This window comes from Acyrthosiphon pisum, chromosome A1 (genome assembly GCF_005508785.2).
Source record: "Acyrthosiphon pisum isolate AL4f chromosome A1, pea_aphid_22Mar2018_4r6ur, whole genome shotgun sequence".
Classification (NCBI taxonomy): domain Eukaryota; kingdom Metazoa; phylum Arthropoda; class Insecta; order Hemiptera; family Aphididae; genus Acyrthosiphon; species Acyrthosiphon pisum.
In genome coordinates this window covers 9240254-9260594 of record NC_042494.1, presented here as the reverse complement: position 1 = coordinate 9260594, position 20341 = coordinate 9240254, and the positions used below count along the sequence as shown (strand labels likewise).

General features: G+C 27.5%; 2 protein-coding genes across 7 annotated transcripts in view; one reads left to right on the top strand and one right to left on the bottom strand.

Moving 5' to 3' along the window:
- The window catches only part of LOC100572872 (probable G-protein coupled receptor No18), a 120047-nt gene that overhangs the window by 16621 nt on the left and 83085 nt on the right, over positions 1-20341 (top strand). Inside the window, exons 2-3 of one of the 3 annotated variants that reach the window (XM_029486594.1) lie at positions 1511-1619; positions 7500-7558. In XM_029486594.1, coding sequence (XP_029342454.1) covers positions 7522-7558 — 37 coding nt within the window. In that variant the 5' untranslated portion in view covers positions 1511-1619; positions 7500-7521. Of the gene's footprint in view, positions 1-1500; positions 1620-7499; positions 7559-20341 lie in introns of those variants that run through there. The other 2 variants (XM_029486595.1, XM_003247342.4) reach the window with 2 other exon arrangements.
- Positions 2210-19777, bottom strand: LOC103310512. Of its 4 annotated transcripts, none has more exons than XM_029486596.1 (2): positions 11067-11781; positions 2210-2917 (listed from the first exon to the last, which is right to left on the bottom strand). In XM_029486596.1, the coding sequence occupies exons 1-2, from the start codon at positions 11075-11077 to the stop codon at positions 2590-2592; spliced, it is 339 nt and encodes a 112-aa protein (XP_029342456.1). In that variant the 5' UTR covers positions 11078-11781; the 3' UTR covers positions 2210-2589. The 4 variants fall into 4 exon arrangements, with proteins under 4 accessions (XP_029342456.1, XP_029342457.1, XP_029342458.1 ...); XM_029486597.1 differs by lacking the exon at positions 11067-11781 and adding an exon at positions 19459-19776 and having other exon boundaries at positions 2345-2917; XM_029486598.1 differs by lacking the exon at positions 11067-11781 and adding an exon at positions 19463-19777 and having other exon boundaries at positions 2511-2919.

The window sequence follows — 20341 nt, the reverse complement described above, 5'->3', positions numbered from 1 at the left end:
GAATAATGATCTCAACCATAATATGGCAACATATTATTATGTTGAATGCAAAAGTAGGCACGAGGCACCCAAATTAGGTACAAAATATTCAAGTTAATAACACGATATTAGTTCTGCTGAACGTAAATTTGTTATATCGTATATATTATATTGTACAATAATTATACAAAGTAGCCATATTTCAGGGCTTTAGACTCGGCCCTTATTATAGTTAATAGATAATAAAAATCGAATCTACAGTAATTAGATAGGAAAATAAAATGGAAATTTTTAAAAACCGTTCCAAAAACCAAAACCGAACATTTTCTAAAACCGTTCTTTAAACCGGTAAAATATTTGAAAAACCTTTTTTAAAACCGAAACCAAAACCAAAAAATTTTAAAAACCGGTCTTAAAACCTAAACCAAAACCAGAAAATTTAGAAAACCGTTCTCAAGAACTAAAACCGTAACCGTTAAAATTTGAAACGGTTTCGATCCCTGATTTTAATATATATTTTTTTTTAATTCCGAGCGGAACGATAAATGTAATAATTTACAATGATGTGTTTTATTCTTTAGCTTTTTTTTTGTGTTTCCGTGTTAACGATAAATAATCGAAATAATGCTTAGATTTTCAACTTAAGTATCTTTTCTGGTTGGAAAGTAAAACTAGTTGGTGCATTGGGAAGATGAAAATTTAAAATTCCCAGTAGTTTTTAAAGAGCTCAGAAATACAAAAAAAATTAAGGAAAAACGGGAATTTTAACTCAAAATCAGTTTTTGACAATATATTTTAACTTATGTTGAGATATCTATAGGTAGTCATATACAATTTGCAATTATTAGTTGTTTTTAAACTATGTCGATAAAAAAAATTGACCTCTGTTAAAAAACTTGAAAATGTAATACAAGATTCCTCTTAAGTTTCTGTTATGGAAATTAAAAAAAAAACTTGAGCGTAAATCCACAATGATTTTTTATAAGCGACCAAAGTTCGATTTTGACGAAATTCGTAAAAATCACATTATGGTTAAATTGGAACACGTGTACCTATGTCTGTATATGTGTGTCGACTGGCAAGGGTTTGTCACTAAAAACCTGGGTGGTTACCCGTTAGGGATCTAGTGATATCGGCCGGTGCTTCCACTCAGAAGACATTTCGTGAATGAATAATATAACCATCGTACCAAATCAAGCCACATTTTTGATATTTTATTAATTATTGTTAGGTTAGGTTAACCCAACCTTAAAGTCCTTATGGTTTTTAGTCAAGTTTTATGTTATGTTTCGAATATTGAGTATGAAAAATAGTTATTACGATTTACGTTAATATAATTTCATTATGATTGATGACAGTTAAAAAAATTAAATGTATAATATTTTTACGCCAAAAATGTACCAAAAATAACGTTCTCGAATAGAGACAGCCGATGATTACTGCGTTGGCGCTGAATGCTGATTTGCGGCGATTATAATAAAATACTTCATTCGCTACAATAATAATAATATTAATATTTTATAAATTACAGTCTCGTAATCTGTTCGAAGAACCGATAACGTCACAGAGTATGAACTTTCCCGTTTGAAACAGGACATAATATGGTGACTTATGTTTAATATACGTGTATGATTTTGAAGGTAAATACATTTTTTTTTTTTTTTTAAAAGTTACTATGTAGGTGATCGTTGATTGATGTAGCCAACAGAAAAAAAAATGAAACAATATATATTATATATTAGTATCATGCTATTTAATATTATGTATAGGGTATACCACTTTTAGAATTGAATGTGTTTTAATATCTATTTTTATTACTTGTCCGCATTTTATACGTATGTAAATTCAGAATTTGTTTTATTCATTTGAAACACTTAGCAATTATTTAAATTCTCTGCTCTGCAAAGTTAAATTCAATGTTAAGAAGATGAAGAATTTAAAGTACAATATAAAATTAAATTTATAGAACTGACTATTTTACTATTTTAGTAATTCTATATTTTGATGTAAACATAAATTATACTATTTTATATGCCAAAAATATTTTGTGGAAAGTTAACTATTAGTTTTCCAAATCATATTATATTTAGATAGATAACTATAGTTTATTTGTCATATGAATTTAATAGTATTCATTAAATTAGATATTAATGAATACTAAATAGTTGAACTTTGATAGTTACTATAGTAATCACTTTAGTGTTTGGTGTTGGGTTTGAACTTTTAAGTGTTTATGAGGTTTATAACTTTATTGAACTATGATCGTTGTTTCTAGTTAATTTTGAACAGAAATATTTACTAGTTTACTACATGTTTACCTCAAAGGTATTCATGTTTATTTTGTATAACAATAATAACAATGATATAATAATATTGTCTTTGTATTATTGAATTAATAAAATTACAATACAATCTAATAATTGTCAATAAATTATACATTTGGTTTATGAAGAAAATATGATTTATGAATTATTATAAATATAAATATAACACACAATAAACAATAATAATAAAAAAAAAAAATAATATTCAAACTAAAAATGTTTTAGCAAGGCACTTAAGACTATACCTATATACAGTATACACACAATAATAATTAATAAAACAATGTCATTTTAAAAATAACCAAACAAATTTACACATACAGTTGATGATAATAAAAAGTACTAAACATATAATGAATATGTGTAACATAGCATCTAGTGTATGAGCACTGAGGCCATTATCAATCAGGAACAATGGGGTCCGTTTAGGCTTAGGTTCATCGACGGGCACTGCTTTGTAGCCCATCCAGCCGGCACTGTTCATGCCCGCGCCGGCCGTGGTCATCGCATAAATAGGTGAGATCAGGCTGTCTATGTCGTATGTGTCCTTTGAACCTTGCAGTTTACGTCCCATTTCTTCTTCGATGAACCACGAACGTTTTGGACTTGAATACCTGAGAACAAACAAAACAAAAATAAGTTCAACAAAAATATATTGAAAACAATATATAATTATATATTAATTGTTTCACCAAAATCAGTACTAAGGTAGTAAAATATAGGTTCACTAACATCAGCTGATGAATGTTATAATGATATATACTTTGGATGCAATAATTTTTGGTTTAAGGATTAGCTTAAAGTTCATATGTAATTGATTCTTGAATCCTTTAAACGTAGGTTTAAGAAAACCATCTCTTCTGATTATAAAAAAAAAAAAAACAAAAGTTTCTTAAATCTTACTGCCCGTTATATTATTATGGATTAAAAATAATTCATTTTAACTGTTAAAATTTCATTGAAAAATCAATATTTTTCATTTTATACTTTGCAATAGATAGGAATTATTACAATATGCATCCGAATACATTTATATATAAATGTACATCGATTGAAAACGTTTTTAACGAATAAAATAAAACTATTCATATTTTAATTTTTATAATTGTATTCCAATTAATAATTTAGTATATCAATTAGTAGTATGATTTTATCAATTAATTATTATTTTGGTATTTTGGTAATAAAATTAGTAGGTACCGGTATGTGTAAAATATGACGATAAACCGAATTAGGGTACTACAACTGCATCATCATTATTGATTCAGACATTTTTGTAGATAACTTTTTTGTTATTTGTTTATGATGAGTATAAATGGTATGGTGCAATTTTAAATTGTATCATATATCAAGCAATGGCAATTTATTTAATAATTATTTCACACAAGTACATACCTATTATGTATGCATTGTGCACATAAATTATTATTCGTTGACACGCTGTACACAATTAAATGTAAAGATCCACTGTTTACCTTTCCACCTATTATTATTATTGTTGTTCCGCCTAACAATTTTTATTTTTTTATTTATTATAATGGAGTAATTAATTATTCTTGAAATGAATCCTTAATTAGTCACCAGTGAGACCATTAAAAATCAGGTTTTCAGTTATTGACCGATAGTTGTAAGAAGCTTTATTGTTACCGTTATACTATTAATCATTCAATATGTGTTTTTTTCTACTGTTATAGTATTATTGTGTTTTTCAATCATATTGGACTTTGTTGCCTAATAAATTTATTTGTATTGTCACTGTACGCTAGTTATCGGTTTCTTTGTCTTTGGTTTACTGTGGCACATGCCCACATCATGTAACTGTATAAGTAATTACTAATTACTAATTACTGTCTGTCTATCTGTTCCCAAAAACACAGGTATTTTAGTCAGCTGCTGATTACTGACTGTGTGTATTTGGACCCAAGCCACCTAAGGCACTGTATTGCCTCTTTGTTAGGTATTAGTTTTTTCGTTAGAAACCTGTAATGTTTACTCATGATTGCTGGTCGGTTATTACATCTAATACAGTGATTGATAGGTACCTATGTCTGAAATTGAAATTCATAAATTTCAACGGCGTATATCAACGTGATATATATTGTCAACGACGACTGGGTCAGTGGCTTATTTACGGGGGGGGGATCAAGGGGATCAATCTAGGGCTGTATATAATATGCGAAATTGTCGGAGTCCTAACTTAAGACATCTAGCTTTAAAAGTGGGCCTACTTAATAAAATAATATCTCCCCCCCCATGATAAAACCTAAATACTTCACTGAACTGGGTCATTAGATGTTTCAATATATTTTCTTAGCTTGTAAAGAAGTGTATCAGCCACGATGTCAAGAAAAATTTAATATCGGCCATGGTGATATTGCACTAGACCCTTCAATTGTCTTGTAAATAATATAAATGTTATATTATTGTTTAATAATATTATTATTATAATGTTAATAGATACCTATATTTAATAATGTATCGTTTGATTTTTACAAAAACTGCTGAGCTCTCAGGCAGGACAAACCTAAATAATTTTAAACATAATATTGCTTATTTCAATTATATATTCAAATAATGTTATCTTAAATATGGCTTAACAAATAAATAGTCGATGTATAATTAAGTTTAAGTGATTAAAATATTTTTCTATGTGTTAGAAAATTGCTACATCGTACAAGCTTCCTATTCTAAAGGTGGTGGGGGTCCTTTTTAGCATACCTGCTCAATTCATTTCTGGTGTTAGTGTAGTTAAGTATTAAGCATTTATTTTTAATGAAAAAAAATGTCTAGTTAGTGGCTGTATAGTGTATACTTGCCCCTTAACCATCCTTATTTGTCCTACGAAACGTAAATTATTATTATTACTGTAGTTGATTTTCTTTCCATTTGTGTTAATCATATGTTTATTTTCTGTTATGATTTTAATCTTCCTAATAATTTACGGTCTAACGATCACAATGGTATTGTTTATTTCTTTACATAAGGACCCGCACTAATTGTGTCCCGAAGACTTCTGCAGATAACAATTTCTTTCAGATTAACGAAGTTTTTAATTCGTTTGTTTCATGACTAGCTCGTATCTGTGTTAGTCATAGCTCATAACTCATAAATCATAATCAATTTAGAATAAGTTCAGCCTTTTTATTAGCAGTGCCGGAAGATCTCTATCACTCAGCAATGTCTATATTTATTTTATTCTAATTGTCAATTTACCGGTGATTAATTCATTTCATTTTTTCATTAGTTTTCATAGAGCTGAAGATATGATGATGAAATAATTAATTAAATAAAAATATTTTTACTTACTATGAAAAAAAATATGAATTATAACCTCAATAATTATGTGTTTTTTTAACACAACCTTCCTTAATGTTGAAATTACCTAAAAAAAATATTGGTTTGTATGCAAATATGCATATTATGATGCGAGTGGGAATAAGCCTTTTTCTGTAGTAAAATGTGTCAACAATTATTTACGGCCATCATTCATCATTAGCCATCGAACAATAATCAGCTCAATCAATATTATGTATTTAATATTATGTTATTATAGGGTTAGTCGACTTAGTCGTCTCGTTACTTATTTTTTTAAAGTAAAACTTATAGCTAAAAAAACGTATGTGCGTGGGTTTAATATCTTAAGTAGGTACCTACCTACCAATAAATCATTATTCATTATTATTAAATATATCTCAATACAGTCTTGATATAAATTATTTTTAGTTAATAAAAAGTAGTTTATTTGATCAAATTGCTTATTTATTTATTTTTATTTGTACTTGGTTTTATATTGAAAATATAAGTGATCAAAAAAATTATAAATTATTTTTACAAATAAAAAAATGTGTTTTCTGTTTAATTTATCTTTGATTATTGATAATTTAAAATCATAAAGTTATACCAAATACTTCATATTTTTTGTACCATTTAAGAAGTCTCCTGTGGTCTATTTTTCAATTGAGAACCCATTATTCATTTTTTTATTTTATTATTCAGAAAAAAATGACGTAGGTATCTAAATCAAATTTCTTACAAGTGGTTTCAGAATTAATGAAAGGTATATACTAAGGACTGTATTCTTTAAAAATGGTTTTAAAAAATATAAAATAATTTTAATACCGAACCTAATATTTTTTATACTCGGACAATTTACAATTTTTACAAAATATATAATGTTGATAAATTAATATTAATTATTTTAGTTTTCTAATCATCATAACTCCCATAGATACATCACCATTTCTCAAAAAATATGGTCTTATTTAAGTAAATTTCAAAATTTCAAAAATCAGATTTTTAATAACTGTGTTATAAAAGAAAAAAAGGGAGGCAATAAACAAGCGTGAATCATTCTGCATAACATATTTATTTATATTTTTATTTTTCACTATGTAGTAGGTACCGCATGTTTATGTTTGACAACATAATTTTAGGTGCTCCACACACCTGCTTACTCAAATTATAAATGTATTGCATCACAACGGTTATATTTTTATATTATGCCATGTAAGTTATAACTGATCCATCAGTTACATACAAGAAGATTTTTTTACGAAAAAAAAAATATACGTTTTATGGTTATTATTTTTAAACCTTCAAACAAAGAATTATTTTGATAAGACCTCTCAACCCATTTTTGAGAATAATAATAACCTTGCAGTCTGTGATCTATGATAATTATGTCCATTCAATTGGTCTCACTTTAGTTACGAAGGTTAAGAACTGTTTTATGCAGTATCATTATATATTTCAATTTACGGTCGAGGAGAGTGAAAGATTATTAGACTATTTTGTCCATGAATTTTTTGCATAATATTGTAGCTATAAAGAATAAAATCATAATTATATTTCTGTACATACGTATCATTGAATATTACTGTAAAAATCAATATTATTATTATTTGTAATGTCAGCATGTATATTATATAATATTTTTTATAGGAATATATGGCGTTTTTGTTAATAAACAATAAATTAATAACATCACATATTTTACCACGTGATAAAAATATTTATAAACACTTAATAATATTGTTATCACTGTAATGTATATTAATTATTATATATTCAATATTTATATAGCTATATAGTATATAATATAAATCAATTTACTTTTGATAAATCATTAGAAGTATTTTTTTTTTTCATATAATGTATAACCTACCTACCTACTTAATATTCGATTATATGTTCTAGATTAAACGAAAATAAAGCAATTATGGAGAAGATGTACTTCAATGAGTCGCATTTACCAGGTGAATAATTATTTATAAGATACCTATTTGATAATTTATATCATAATTGAGGTTCAATATAGATTATATAATATTTATTATTTACATTAATCAGCAGAGTTTTATAATAAATGAAAAATCGTTTGGTCGTGGCTCCTGTTTCTGTAAGCACTATATTATTATAGTACGTCATTGTTTAGATTTATAACCCCTATAGATAGATATGTTTGTATTTTGAATATTTATGTATTGCTAAGCTATTATTATTTTAATTTGTAAATTAATTTCATGAATTCCTTGTGATTTGCTTTTAATCCTTGAACTAATCGTATTGTCGTGTTATGGATAATAATTTTGACACAGAAAAAAATGGAATGAAAATTGAAAAATCACCATCTTATTAACCTAACCTTGACACCATAAGCCATTCATAAATGGTTATATTTTTTAATAAATATTTTATTTTATAGTTATTTATTTCCAATTCAATTTTGCCTTAAAATAATCAGTTGTACAACCAAAGAACTGACCCTCTCACTATCCCGTCCAGTGATATTTATATGTAGATATATTGTGTACTTCATTATGGTTGTGATAAAAAAAAAGTAAATAACAATGAAATGGGCTACCTATTACACATTTAATATTATTATTTTAAGGACACCAGAGTAAAAAAACCAAAGATGGATTTATATTTTCATAATCATATTAACCATTTTAACCGCCATACAAATGTATTATAGGTACCTACCTAATGCACAAATATTAAATATTAATACATTCAACGACACTTTTGTCAATGTCTATATATGAAATCGCGTATTAAGTATTGTTACTCAAAAGGGCAATTATTATTAAGTGACATTATAATGTTTTACAATGCGTGTGTAAACGAATAGTAAATAAAATCAAAGTATTTTCAACAGCATACTCGTAATACTTGTATTACAAGAATTAATATTAAAATAAAATTGATGAATATTTCACAATAAATTAATGCAATATGCACATGTACAGAGAAAAACATATAAAATGTATATAAAATAACTGGCCGAAAAATATATACATATTTATGACACGTAAAATGTTGATTTGCTAAAGAAAAATAAGTAAATTTAGTATCTTTAATGTGTACATAAATTATCTAGAATCAAGCTTACGCCACAACGTCAAAACTATAAGATTTATAAATTTATAGATTCATCGACTTATTTTTTTAAACTACACTTTATTCAGTGATTCTATAATATGTTATAGGAATTTTCCAAGCTAAAAAGTGTCTTTGCCAGTATAGTATTTCTAAAATATCAGTCATCAGGTGGGGGGAGGTAAATGTAATGGATTTTATTTGACTGCATTATAGCTTATATGTATACTTTAGAGAGCAAATTGGCAATTATAAGTACTTTTTACGATTTTTGAATTTACAATCAAATTTTTCATATATGTTAATATGTATATTTTGATTTTTCAACAAAAGTTTTCATTGTGTATCGTGTGTGACGTTATTTACATTAAGCAGGGTCTCTCAGATATTTAATAAGAAGTTTATCTAAGAATTATTTAATTTATGTGACTACAATTAGGTATATTATGATTACTGATTTGTATTGCATGTACCCGAAACGATATGCCGTACAAATAATCCATATGGGTTTCTGAAGTAATTTGTACGTAAGGAGCTTAGTTTTTACGTTTTGTAGAAGCATTATTTTAACTCAGCATAGCCGTGCGGGTGGACACATAATAACTTCTCCGAATTAAGAGTTAAACATATTTGTATGACTAGGTATATATTTTAATAATAACAAATCTAAAATTCAAGAGGGTCAAAATGTTTTTATTTGAACAAGTATCGCTCTATTAAATTGTTTGTATAATATGAAACTCTTTTTTAAAACCAATATAAAATTATACATAAATTAATAGAAAATTAAAAAATGATAAGGTTGTTATAAAATATTATTTCTTTGGTATTTATAATAAAATTAAATATATGAATATATTTTAAAATAAACTAATGGAAAATAGCGTGGGTAGATTGCATATTTTTTTCAACCTGTTTTTATACACTAAAAAACTAATAGCTAAATGCGGCTGATAATACAAATTCAGTATTGCTAAGAAAAAAAAAAATTTTCAATAAAAATAAAATTACTTTACCTACATATTAAAAGTCAATAAGTATTATTATTGTATAAAATAGCATTTTTTTCACACTAGGATATTATATAAAATCTGTAATAGGCATTTATGATTAAAAAAACAAAAACATATAAATATCCTTCTATATTATATTGAAATGGAACAATGATTCAAACAATGATTACGTTTACAATTGAATTTACGGTGTCAGTAGTTATGTAAATAGTTGGTCATTTCAATGAAACAATAAATTATCAGGGGATTTGATGAAATGTCAATCAGAAGTCAGTTAACTGAGGTATTTAAAAACCCAGTTGAATATTTTTGACTGACGTATTCCATCTCATTTAAATACATTACACCAATCGTCTATTTTATGTTTTTTTAATAATTGTGCATTCCGGTGTCGAATTTTTAACGACGTAGACATCCGTTTTTGGGATTTTTGGTTTACTAGCGTGTACAAGTATTTATCATATTATTTTAGTCTTAATAATTTTGATTCTGATTATTCGTACTTACCAATCACCACGACTGCCACGTGGTTTGTAAGCTAAGTAATGAAATTATTTTAATTTCAAATTAATTATTTTATTTTAGGCTTACTCACTTGACTCGACTCGTTAGAAGTTAAAATTGTGTTATATGTTATATTCTTAAGCAATTTCATGTGCTTGGAGATAGAGAAACATTTTTTTTGCTATACGAGTTAAGTAAGCAAACAATTATTTAATAAAACATGTTTGAAATAAAATATTTAAGTTACGGTATTATATCTACGTACTGACGTACAATTTAATAACAATATTTTCTTCGAAGTTTGAATTTGAACAATATTATGCCTAGTTATGATTTGAGGAAATCAAAACATGAGAGTAAATTATTTCCTAATAAATTATATATAACGTCCGTGTATCATATAATATTAACATATTTTCTTTTCTATCAATTATTGTAAACGTGTTAAAAATCTTTTAAGCTACCAGCTGTATGTAGGTACTACACGACATTATGATAAATGTGCATCGCTATGTCTGAGGTCTTACAAAAAGTAAAAGCAAGTAAATTGACTATATCGATCTACAAAAATAATAAATAAAAAACAGTATAGCAAGAGTAGTAAAAATATGTTCTGGTGCCATTAATCATTACCAACCAAAAAACGTCAGTAGGTGTCCCACAAATGATTCACAAAAATGAGTTGATAAAAAATGTGAACAGCGAGGATAAAATTGTATTTTTAATGATATAAATTACTGAATTAAAGATTTTTTTTTGTAAAGACAAAATACATAATATTATCAATAGATGAAGTGATAAGTGACGACTCCTATTACTATATAGTATTTCATATAATCAATAAATACAATTAAAATATATTTACCCATTATACATCTTTATATTTTCTTCCGTGAACAGCCAAGAGAAAAATAACGATTTATAACCACTAATTTTTATGACGTGAAAAACCAAAACATATTTGAAAATATAAGTACATTTATAGCATTTTATTAAATTATTATTAACTATGTTTTTTTAAATAGCATATAGTACGCGGAGTAACCTCAGAGTATCACTGCATAATTTCAGTCAAACCGTTTAGAGGGAGATATCAGAGTAGGAGAAAATGTAATTGCTTATAAAATATAAAATATAATTTTCATTAGTATGGCCTCATTAATATGCGTGAAACCGATAGCAATATAATTTATAGTGTGGAGTCGACATATCGAACTTGAAAATAAATAACCGTGACATTATTAATTGTATTTTATTGTTTTCATCGTTTTGAATAATAATTCATTCGTTAATGGATTAATCGACTGCAAATCATCCGAAGAATAGTACCTAATAGAAATAATTATTATAATCCGTAGACTGCAGTGGACAGTGGTAGTGATCACCACTGAATATAATATAAATCGTATATACTACGTGGGCTATCTAAACTCCTATATACAAACGTCAGTCGTTATTGTTTACTTGAGTCAATAGTCAATCGATGACGAAATAAATACAATTTTAAAAAGTGCATCTCATACAGGATCTCATATAATATACAGGATAATATATTTTTGTGTAACTGGTATTCAGTATGGCACTAGACAACATTCTATTATTTTCAGAATATATTCATCAATACAAAATTGTATTAAAAAAAAAAGATTCTGAAATGAGCGTAGTGACTATTGTTTTTGATATTGTTCATGAACAAATGTATTATTAATTTGATTACATTGTTAAAGTAATTTACAAAATAATAGCTACTCGATCAGTTAACTTAAATCTCGTGTCAATTGTAAATTGGGTTGCATTTTAACGAAGTCATTGAAATACTAGCCAATTCTAGTTGTATCTATTTGCATATAACGTTATAATTTGGGACCAACAGTTCAGTGATTTGCATATTTACTTTAGATTGATTGGTAAATATATCAGATTCGTGTAATTTTTGTCATTTCATGAATTATATAACATTTATCATTTTTTTATAGCTTTTTTCAGAAACGTGAAATTTTAAAATGGAATGCTTAAATTTTTTTTTATTGTAAATTCTAGAAAATTATTTTATTATACTTACTATCTTACCTGATAAATACTTGTGTTTATTTAATGTAGGTACCATTAAAGGTAAATAAGTAATTTGTTTTAACTGTAAATTGTATAAATACGAATACCTATAGGTTATTATATAGGTATGTCCTTGTAGAGTGTTATCTTTCGTTTTAAGAAGTGCATAATCATTTAATAGGCTATTTATTCAAGTAAAAGTTATTTAGTACTATAATAGGAAATTAACTATATTATATAAAGTAAATATGGGAAGGTGAAAGGGTATTTCATACAAATGGACTTCCTTTAAAGTTTTTAAATAACCTGAAAAATTGTATGTTGTTTTTTTAACGTGCATTAAAAAATTTAAACCTCTGACATGTTGCATCGGTCATCAATCCGAAATGAAAACGTGTACATAATAAAATTACCATATTTTACAATGAAGTATGCTGTTATGTATCTGATAACACTTTTTTATAGTAGAATAAATGACCTGATCATGAACTTTAAAAGATTTTTCTTGTAGCAAATTGGATGTGGATGGTACTTTTTGGAGGTCGAAATAAAAAAATTCTCAGTTTATTTTAAAATAATTAGGAAAAACTAAAAACAATATGAATATTTGTTAAAATTTTAATAGTATTATTAAAACACATCCACTATAGTGCCTCAATTACGAGGCATGCTCGCACACTCGACTCCTACTGTACAGCAGAGCGGTTATCTACTTTTTATTGATTACTTTTGTGTTTTTAAAATAATGTTTTTATTGATTTATTTTGTTATATATTAATAGCTTATAAGTAGGGCCCGGATTTATATGCATTAAAAATCTATAAAATATGCAGATTCATATCATAAATATGCAAAAAATATGCAAAATTTTACTTATAAGTTATAAGTATATCAATATATTGTAATTTATACTGTACCTATGTGGATAGGATGTAGTTATTCGATAATATGAGATATAATAAGTACATATACAGAGTGATTATTTTATCGTGAACCCTACACAATATTTTTTTTAAAAAAAAACCAAGAGAATAGTTTTTGTATTTGTTAAAACATAAAACGTATCTATATGAACACACTATATTTTATATTTACATTTTAACTCAATAAAAAAAAAAATATATATATTAAATTATTATATTTTGTAAGCATTTATATAAAAAAAAAAATTAAGTAATACCGTTCTTGAAGAGCTCTTCGACAGTAATATACGTATAAAAAGTATATTTTGTGTTTAAATATTTAGGTATTGCAATATATAATATAATATTTGAAATTTAAATACTTTTTCATTCAAGTATATAGTATTTACCTATTTGAAAAGTATTTTTTAACAAGTATGCATTTTTCTATGTTTATTAGTAATTATTGAGCTTACAATTAAAAAAAAAACAAAAAATGATTTCTAATATGGATCGTCTAGTTTGTGCTGAAACATTCACCCTGCCGTATACATGTATTATGTATAATATATATTGTATTATTATTATGTATTATATTATGTGTTATTTATTCGTAAACCCGATGTATAATATCCCTAATTTATACCGTTTCTTGTGTTAATGTAAAGTAGGAACTTGGTATAGTGTTATTTTGATTCAACTGTCGTCGGTGCGTTGCGCGCGTGTGACCGGATCGTAGTGGATTCCGGTGAGATTGAACATGGATCGCATTTTGTGTAAACGAAACGTATATGTGTCAAAACTTCAGTGAAATTAGCACGTCGATAAAGACGGTACGAAATATTAATAATAAATATTTATAACAAAAAAATTACAAAGTATCAACAATTGTTTGAGGAGAAATCGTTATTTTACTTGTGTGAAATGTGACGTGTGAATATCCGATGTCATTAACTTTTTTACTTAAAAAAAATTTGATGTTGCTATCTTTTAAACTTTTATTTTTACTTCTTAGTTTGTGTGAGAAAAATTTATGAGGTATCTCCAAGTCGTTGGTATTGAATTAAAAATGTCATACATTTTTATAATTTACTACAAAATAATTTGTAAATTCTTATGATTTTGATAAATTATATTTTTGTGTTAAACTGTAGAGATGTAAAGATTTTTATATTACAAAAAAAAGCCAAAATATTTCGAAAATTGTTTAGAAAATTTCTAGAAAATGGTAAAATAATTAGTTACATTTTGGATATTTCAAATACCTAAGATCAATCATATTTGAATTACAATAGTTTAATAAATTTTGATTACAAAACTACAAAATTACAGAACCCCGATGTTGTTAAAAACTAGTATTACATAAATATTTTCGTTTATGTGTACGTTTTGTTTAAGGTGATGAACTGATGAAGTACTAATACAAACACCCCATTGTAAAACTTATACATTAAAATTACGAGGTCAGAATGCAAAAAATATTAATGTTAAAATATAAAAATTCAAGAAGTTTATTAATGCTTAATAAATATAACGTCGGAAGCATAATTCTGTATTCAGAGTTACATTAAACAATATTAAATTGTAATCACTTCCTCCTCCATCCGTGGTTGAGTTTCGTATTCAATACGGGTTCACGTGTTATAACGGTATTTGTATAATATAATGTATATTATAATATTATAATGTTATGTCTTATGCATACGTTGACCAGTGACCTGCAAATATGTTTATTATTTTGTTTTTTTTATTCTAGTCACCGTTATACGTATCAATTCACAATTGTATATTATTGTATTCACTTTCTATGCTCACCAATTTTTTTGTTTAATAATACATTAAAAATAATACTGATATTTTTAAATGTTCAGTATGAGTACATAATGACCATATTGCTATTGATACTTAGATTTTTATACTATTAAAAGAGTGCCCTGTAGTGATTTATTTACTCTTTTTACCACTATTTATTTTACCACTATTTTACTACCTATAAATTGTTAAGATCAGAATTTTCTTTGAAAAAGTCGATGCGTATAAAATCAGCAATGAATAATCTGGGTTATAATACTATACACTATAGTACCTACTCACTACTAAGCAGTAATTTATTCGATCCGTTATAATTACGTGTCTATAACATGTCCTATGTAACATGTTAGAGTTAAGATGTTAGATTTTTATAATGGTTTTTTTTTACATAATACGTACAATTAATTTAATATTCGGTTCAGTAAATATATACCTACTAATAATAATTATACCAAGAAAATGGTTAAAAATCATAAACATTTTAACCGATCAATACTAACTAATAAGTATTTAAATAATTATCATAGACTCCATATTTTCTGAACCTAATCATGAACAATTAACTATACAAAGTTAAATAAATTAAAAACTTTTCGTTCAAATTTCAATTTAGATGAACCAAAGTTCTAAAATGAAATCATCTGATCAAAAATGTACAGTTAAAAAGGGTTACTTATCCTAATTGAAAAAAAAATTGGATCACTATATAATGATACTATACGCAAATGGTATAAAGTTTATACCGTATATAAACAAATCCAAATATCTAAAAATATTGTTGTATATAATAATAAAAAATATTATTAACACAGGCCACAATCTTTAAATGAAATATTATAAATGCAAGTATCTAAATATGTTATGTTTACGTGTGCAGACAAATTTCAAAAATGCCAAGAATTTAATAAATGCATACCCAGATAATATTATTAAAGGTCAACATGGATGTTGCGTGCTTGGTGAATCACATTATATTGTAATATTTGTAACTATATGGACAATGTGCGTTTTCCCGGCCGGAACTTCGTTAACAAACCGATCACGAGTTTGTGGAAATCTCTAACAGGTATGAAAATAATAATAATAATATTACATACGGTGACAAGTACCTTTATTATTATTATATTATGCCAGGTCAACCGAAATTTCGGATATGTCGTCAAACGCGGACGTGTTTTTTGGTGAAAGAAGTAGTTATATATTATTATATTATAGGGAACGATGCTCGTGCGCACGTTAGGTATAAGCTGTTAATGAGATCAACACGACCGTGGGGTCGGTAGTAAAGGCCGTGGTGGCAGCGGGGGTGGCAGTCGCGGATGTCTGAAGTAGACAATGATTTATGAACACACACACACACACACACACACATATATATACTATATAGTCGTGGCTGTCTCCGTCGTGCCACTCGGTCGGTCCCAAACTTACGCCGCGACGTTGACGGCGAAACCACGATATTCCGCTCAAATCTATCCAAAAGATACTTTTCATCGGTACATATTTTATAGATACAGCAAATGTACAATAATATATAACGTCACACGGTTTATTGTACGGTGCGCTCACATTTTTTTCTATTTGTTAGGTACCTATCGCATATATATATGTATACAGAAAAAAAACAGCGTTCGTACATTATTGTCGATAAGATTATAAAAGACGTGATAACTTACGCCACGCCCGATTCATCGCTGCCGTTGACACTGCTGCGTAGGTAGTCCGCATTATATTATACCGACCGGAATCCGGTAAAAGTAAAATATATTATATTATTCCGTCTCGATATAGAACTCGCGAAAGAAGAACCGTTTTCGCCTCGGTTATCGCCGAATGATAATATATTATAGCGTAATACGTGTACCCAGTGGCGTATATACGAATTATATTCACTATGGGCCAATTTATCGTTATCACTAGACAAGTATAGCACGACTAACATAGCCATAATTATACATTTTTTAGGGAGCTGGTGGGTATATGGTTATAACTATGACATTATAAACATTAGAAATAAAAATTGTGCAATTCGATTTTATAATTACTATGTAAAATTAATTTTTTAGTTCTTTTTTTAAAAATACGGACAGTGTCATTTATATATTTTACTGTTATCTTACTATGAATTTAACATCAAAGTCAATAAGTCATCAAAGCAAGAAATGACAAAATAACATTTTCTTGTTGATTCCTCAAAAACGATTTTAATCAACCGGCTAACTTAATCATAGTGAAAAACTGTAAACAGTGTAAATATACATGCAATGCTTTAATTGAACCTGCAATTTCACTATGGGCCCTGGCCTAGGGAGCCTCCCCCCTATATACGCCACTGCGTGTACCTATGTATTGTGCGTCGCTCATTTGCCAATAGTTTCAGACGGACCCACTATACATCGAAGGGTTGGACGTGGTGCATACCATGTTATATATATAGCTGATACCGAGGCCGAGGCAACCTTCACGTGCCTATATAAGTGTAACGACGGACTCGCTGAGATGAAACTGACAATAAGTCCACCGTTGGATAAACAAAATAATAATATGATCACGAACGTGTGCACTGTGTATAGACACGTGTGCAATGGCCTAAATTTCAATCGAATGAGATATTTTTAATTTTTTAAATATTCAACATTTGAGTTCAATATCAATTATTGTATAATGCTATTTCAGCGTATGATAACGTTTTAATATCAAAACTCGTTTTTGGAACGTATTTTAGTTTATTAATTCTTTTTTTAAATGAGCGACTCGATTTCGTTCCAACAATTTATTATTGAACTGGTGTCTTTATATGAAATATCAAACTGCAGTAAAATGTATGTTTATAATATTAACTTATGAATATCCGATATCGTTTTAAGTTTAAAAACAAATGTATAAAGGTACATGACGTCATATATTATATATAAACTTATGTTTAAGATTTACAGTTTACAATAACTTTTTGAAATGAAACGTAGGTATAAACAAATAGTTGTTTAGAATTATTATTCATTGGTAGGTATATTAAGTAGATACTTAAAAATAAGTTCATACGATTAAATTAGCTACCTACTATAGAATACAACTGTTTAAAATATTAATAGAATAATTCAATAAAATTAATTAAATTTTAAATTGAATTCATATTTTGAACATTTTACATTATTAATCAAAATTAACAATTACTTTTTATTTTACTTTTAAAAGATGTTGATTAAGAACTCCATATTATTTAAAACTGAAAATGTATAAAATAGATTAAATATTGGTATAATATAATCTAAAATGATTTGGTTCTACGATGATGGGTTTTCCTTTTCATTTTTTTTCAGTTAGTTTTGTAATTTTTTATTAAAAAAAGAGTGCTCATAAGTGATAAAGTTTCGGGCAACCTTAGGTTCGGATGTTTTATCTTTGACTTTCTCATTTGTTTCCTTAAAAAGCTACACTGACGATTGCTTGCTATCTACATCTTTCTCAACAGGCGATATAGATAAAAAAAACTTTATGAAACAATACAAATAATTTAGAATAATAATATTAATAAATTATTTAAAATATTTAGTCACGTACCACGTAATTACAGATTAAGATTTCGGTTTTTGATTTGATCATAATGATTTTATTATAATTTTCGTCTAAAACCCACTGTGGTGGAAATACGAACCAAGGTTTTTTTTTTATATAACCGTCAAGTGACGGATCCAGTAAATTTCAGTCTAGAGTCATTTTAAGCGTAACGAATAATTTATGCAATCATAACTGTTTTTAATTAAATCAATTTTTGCTATTTTAACAATACTCAATAAAAAAAAAAAAAAAAAACAATAACTAACAATGTTAATCAATTTATTAGTTCAGTATATTACCAATGTTATAAGGTACAACTCTCTGTTTATATAACAAAATTTTGTTCTTTTAATTCGTTTAATTTGAATTGGAAAGTTATAGGTTCGCTATGAGTTATGACTAGCATATCAAAATCGACTAGTAGGAAGTGCTTTCATTATACTTTTTCTTTCGATACATATTACATATTATATAGAACTGATTGTGAAATAGGTATTTATAATTTAAGCGAATTGTTGAGTAAATCTTACATAGGTATGAAAATATGGTTCTGTGCATTTATATACGTAATATAATAAAGGCACCTCTATATTATATTTTAAAATAAAATAATATGTGACTGCGTAGTCTCTAAGTGTTAAGGTATTTTTTCCAGTGAAAATAAATTGGACGAATTAGGCGACAAAGACGAATCGCTTTTTTCACGATTGAAAATTTATTTATTGGAAAAGACTTTTCAATAGGTAAATCAAAGAAATGAATCTAAACGACAACGAACACAAAGTTTATACTGTTCCAGCTTGGAATGAAATAAATTAATATCGAGATATATTTACTTTATTGCGTTGAAGTGTTAAATTTTCTTAGGTGATTTTGTAATAAATAAGTAGATAGGTTATAGTTACTCACTATAAACAATATCATAGAACGTACCTTTTTTTTTTTTTTGTGAAATTTAAGTCTGTTGGTACGTGCGTACACTATACGAAGTATTTTCACCAAATCGCGTTTGTTGTTATTACCACGGGTTTACTATATAGGTAATAATAATAATTATTATTATAATATTGACACTATACACGACTCGCGGCGCGGCGTGTTGGTCGGCGGTGGTACGACCAGCGTCGGCGATAACATGCGACTACCGGCACTGAAGTCTTCGGAACAACACAGCACTAGAATAACTGTGTTTGCCGGGTGTACAGATGGCCGGAGCCGGGTCGTTCAGCGTGAGAGGAAGAGTGACAGAGAGAGGTGACCGGTGTTAACGTGCAACAGATAACGTTTTTTTATTTTCTTTCACGTTAGATGCTTTACATTAATTGTTAAGCCACGGGGACGGCCAATTAAAGCGAGTTCCTCCACCTTGGCAATGGACGCTATTTCTGGTGGGGGGGAAGAGTGAGTACTAGTTCGCGAGAATTTGCTACACGCACCGGGTCACGTGGTCGCGCAGACTGTAAGTCCGGGACCGGAAGGGGCAGGTGATTTTTTACGTCTGCGTGCTTCTTGGATTCACCGTCAATATATTATTATAATATTATGCAAAACGCCGAAACACAATAATATAATACGGTGTCATAACAATATATAACTATCCGGACATCCGGTTTGTGTGATACAGCTTGAAGATGTCGTTACGTATTTTATTTCTAAATTATATTCTCACCAAATCGTCTTTTCGTTTGTCAGTGGGGCCGATTATAACACGTTTGGTTCCAGCGTATATAATTATATATCGCCAATTTTTTTATAAAACAAACGTTTATAACGAATCGTCTGTCAGACCGTTTACAACACAATCAGGATAATATAA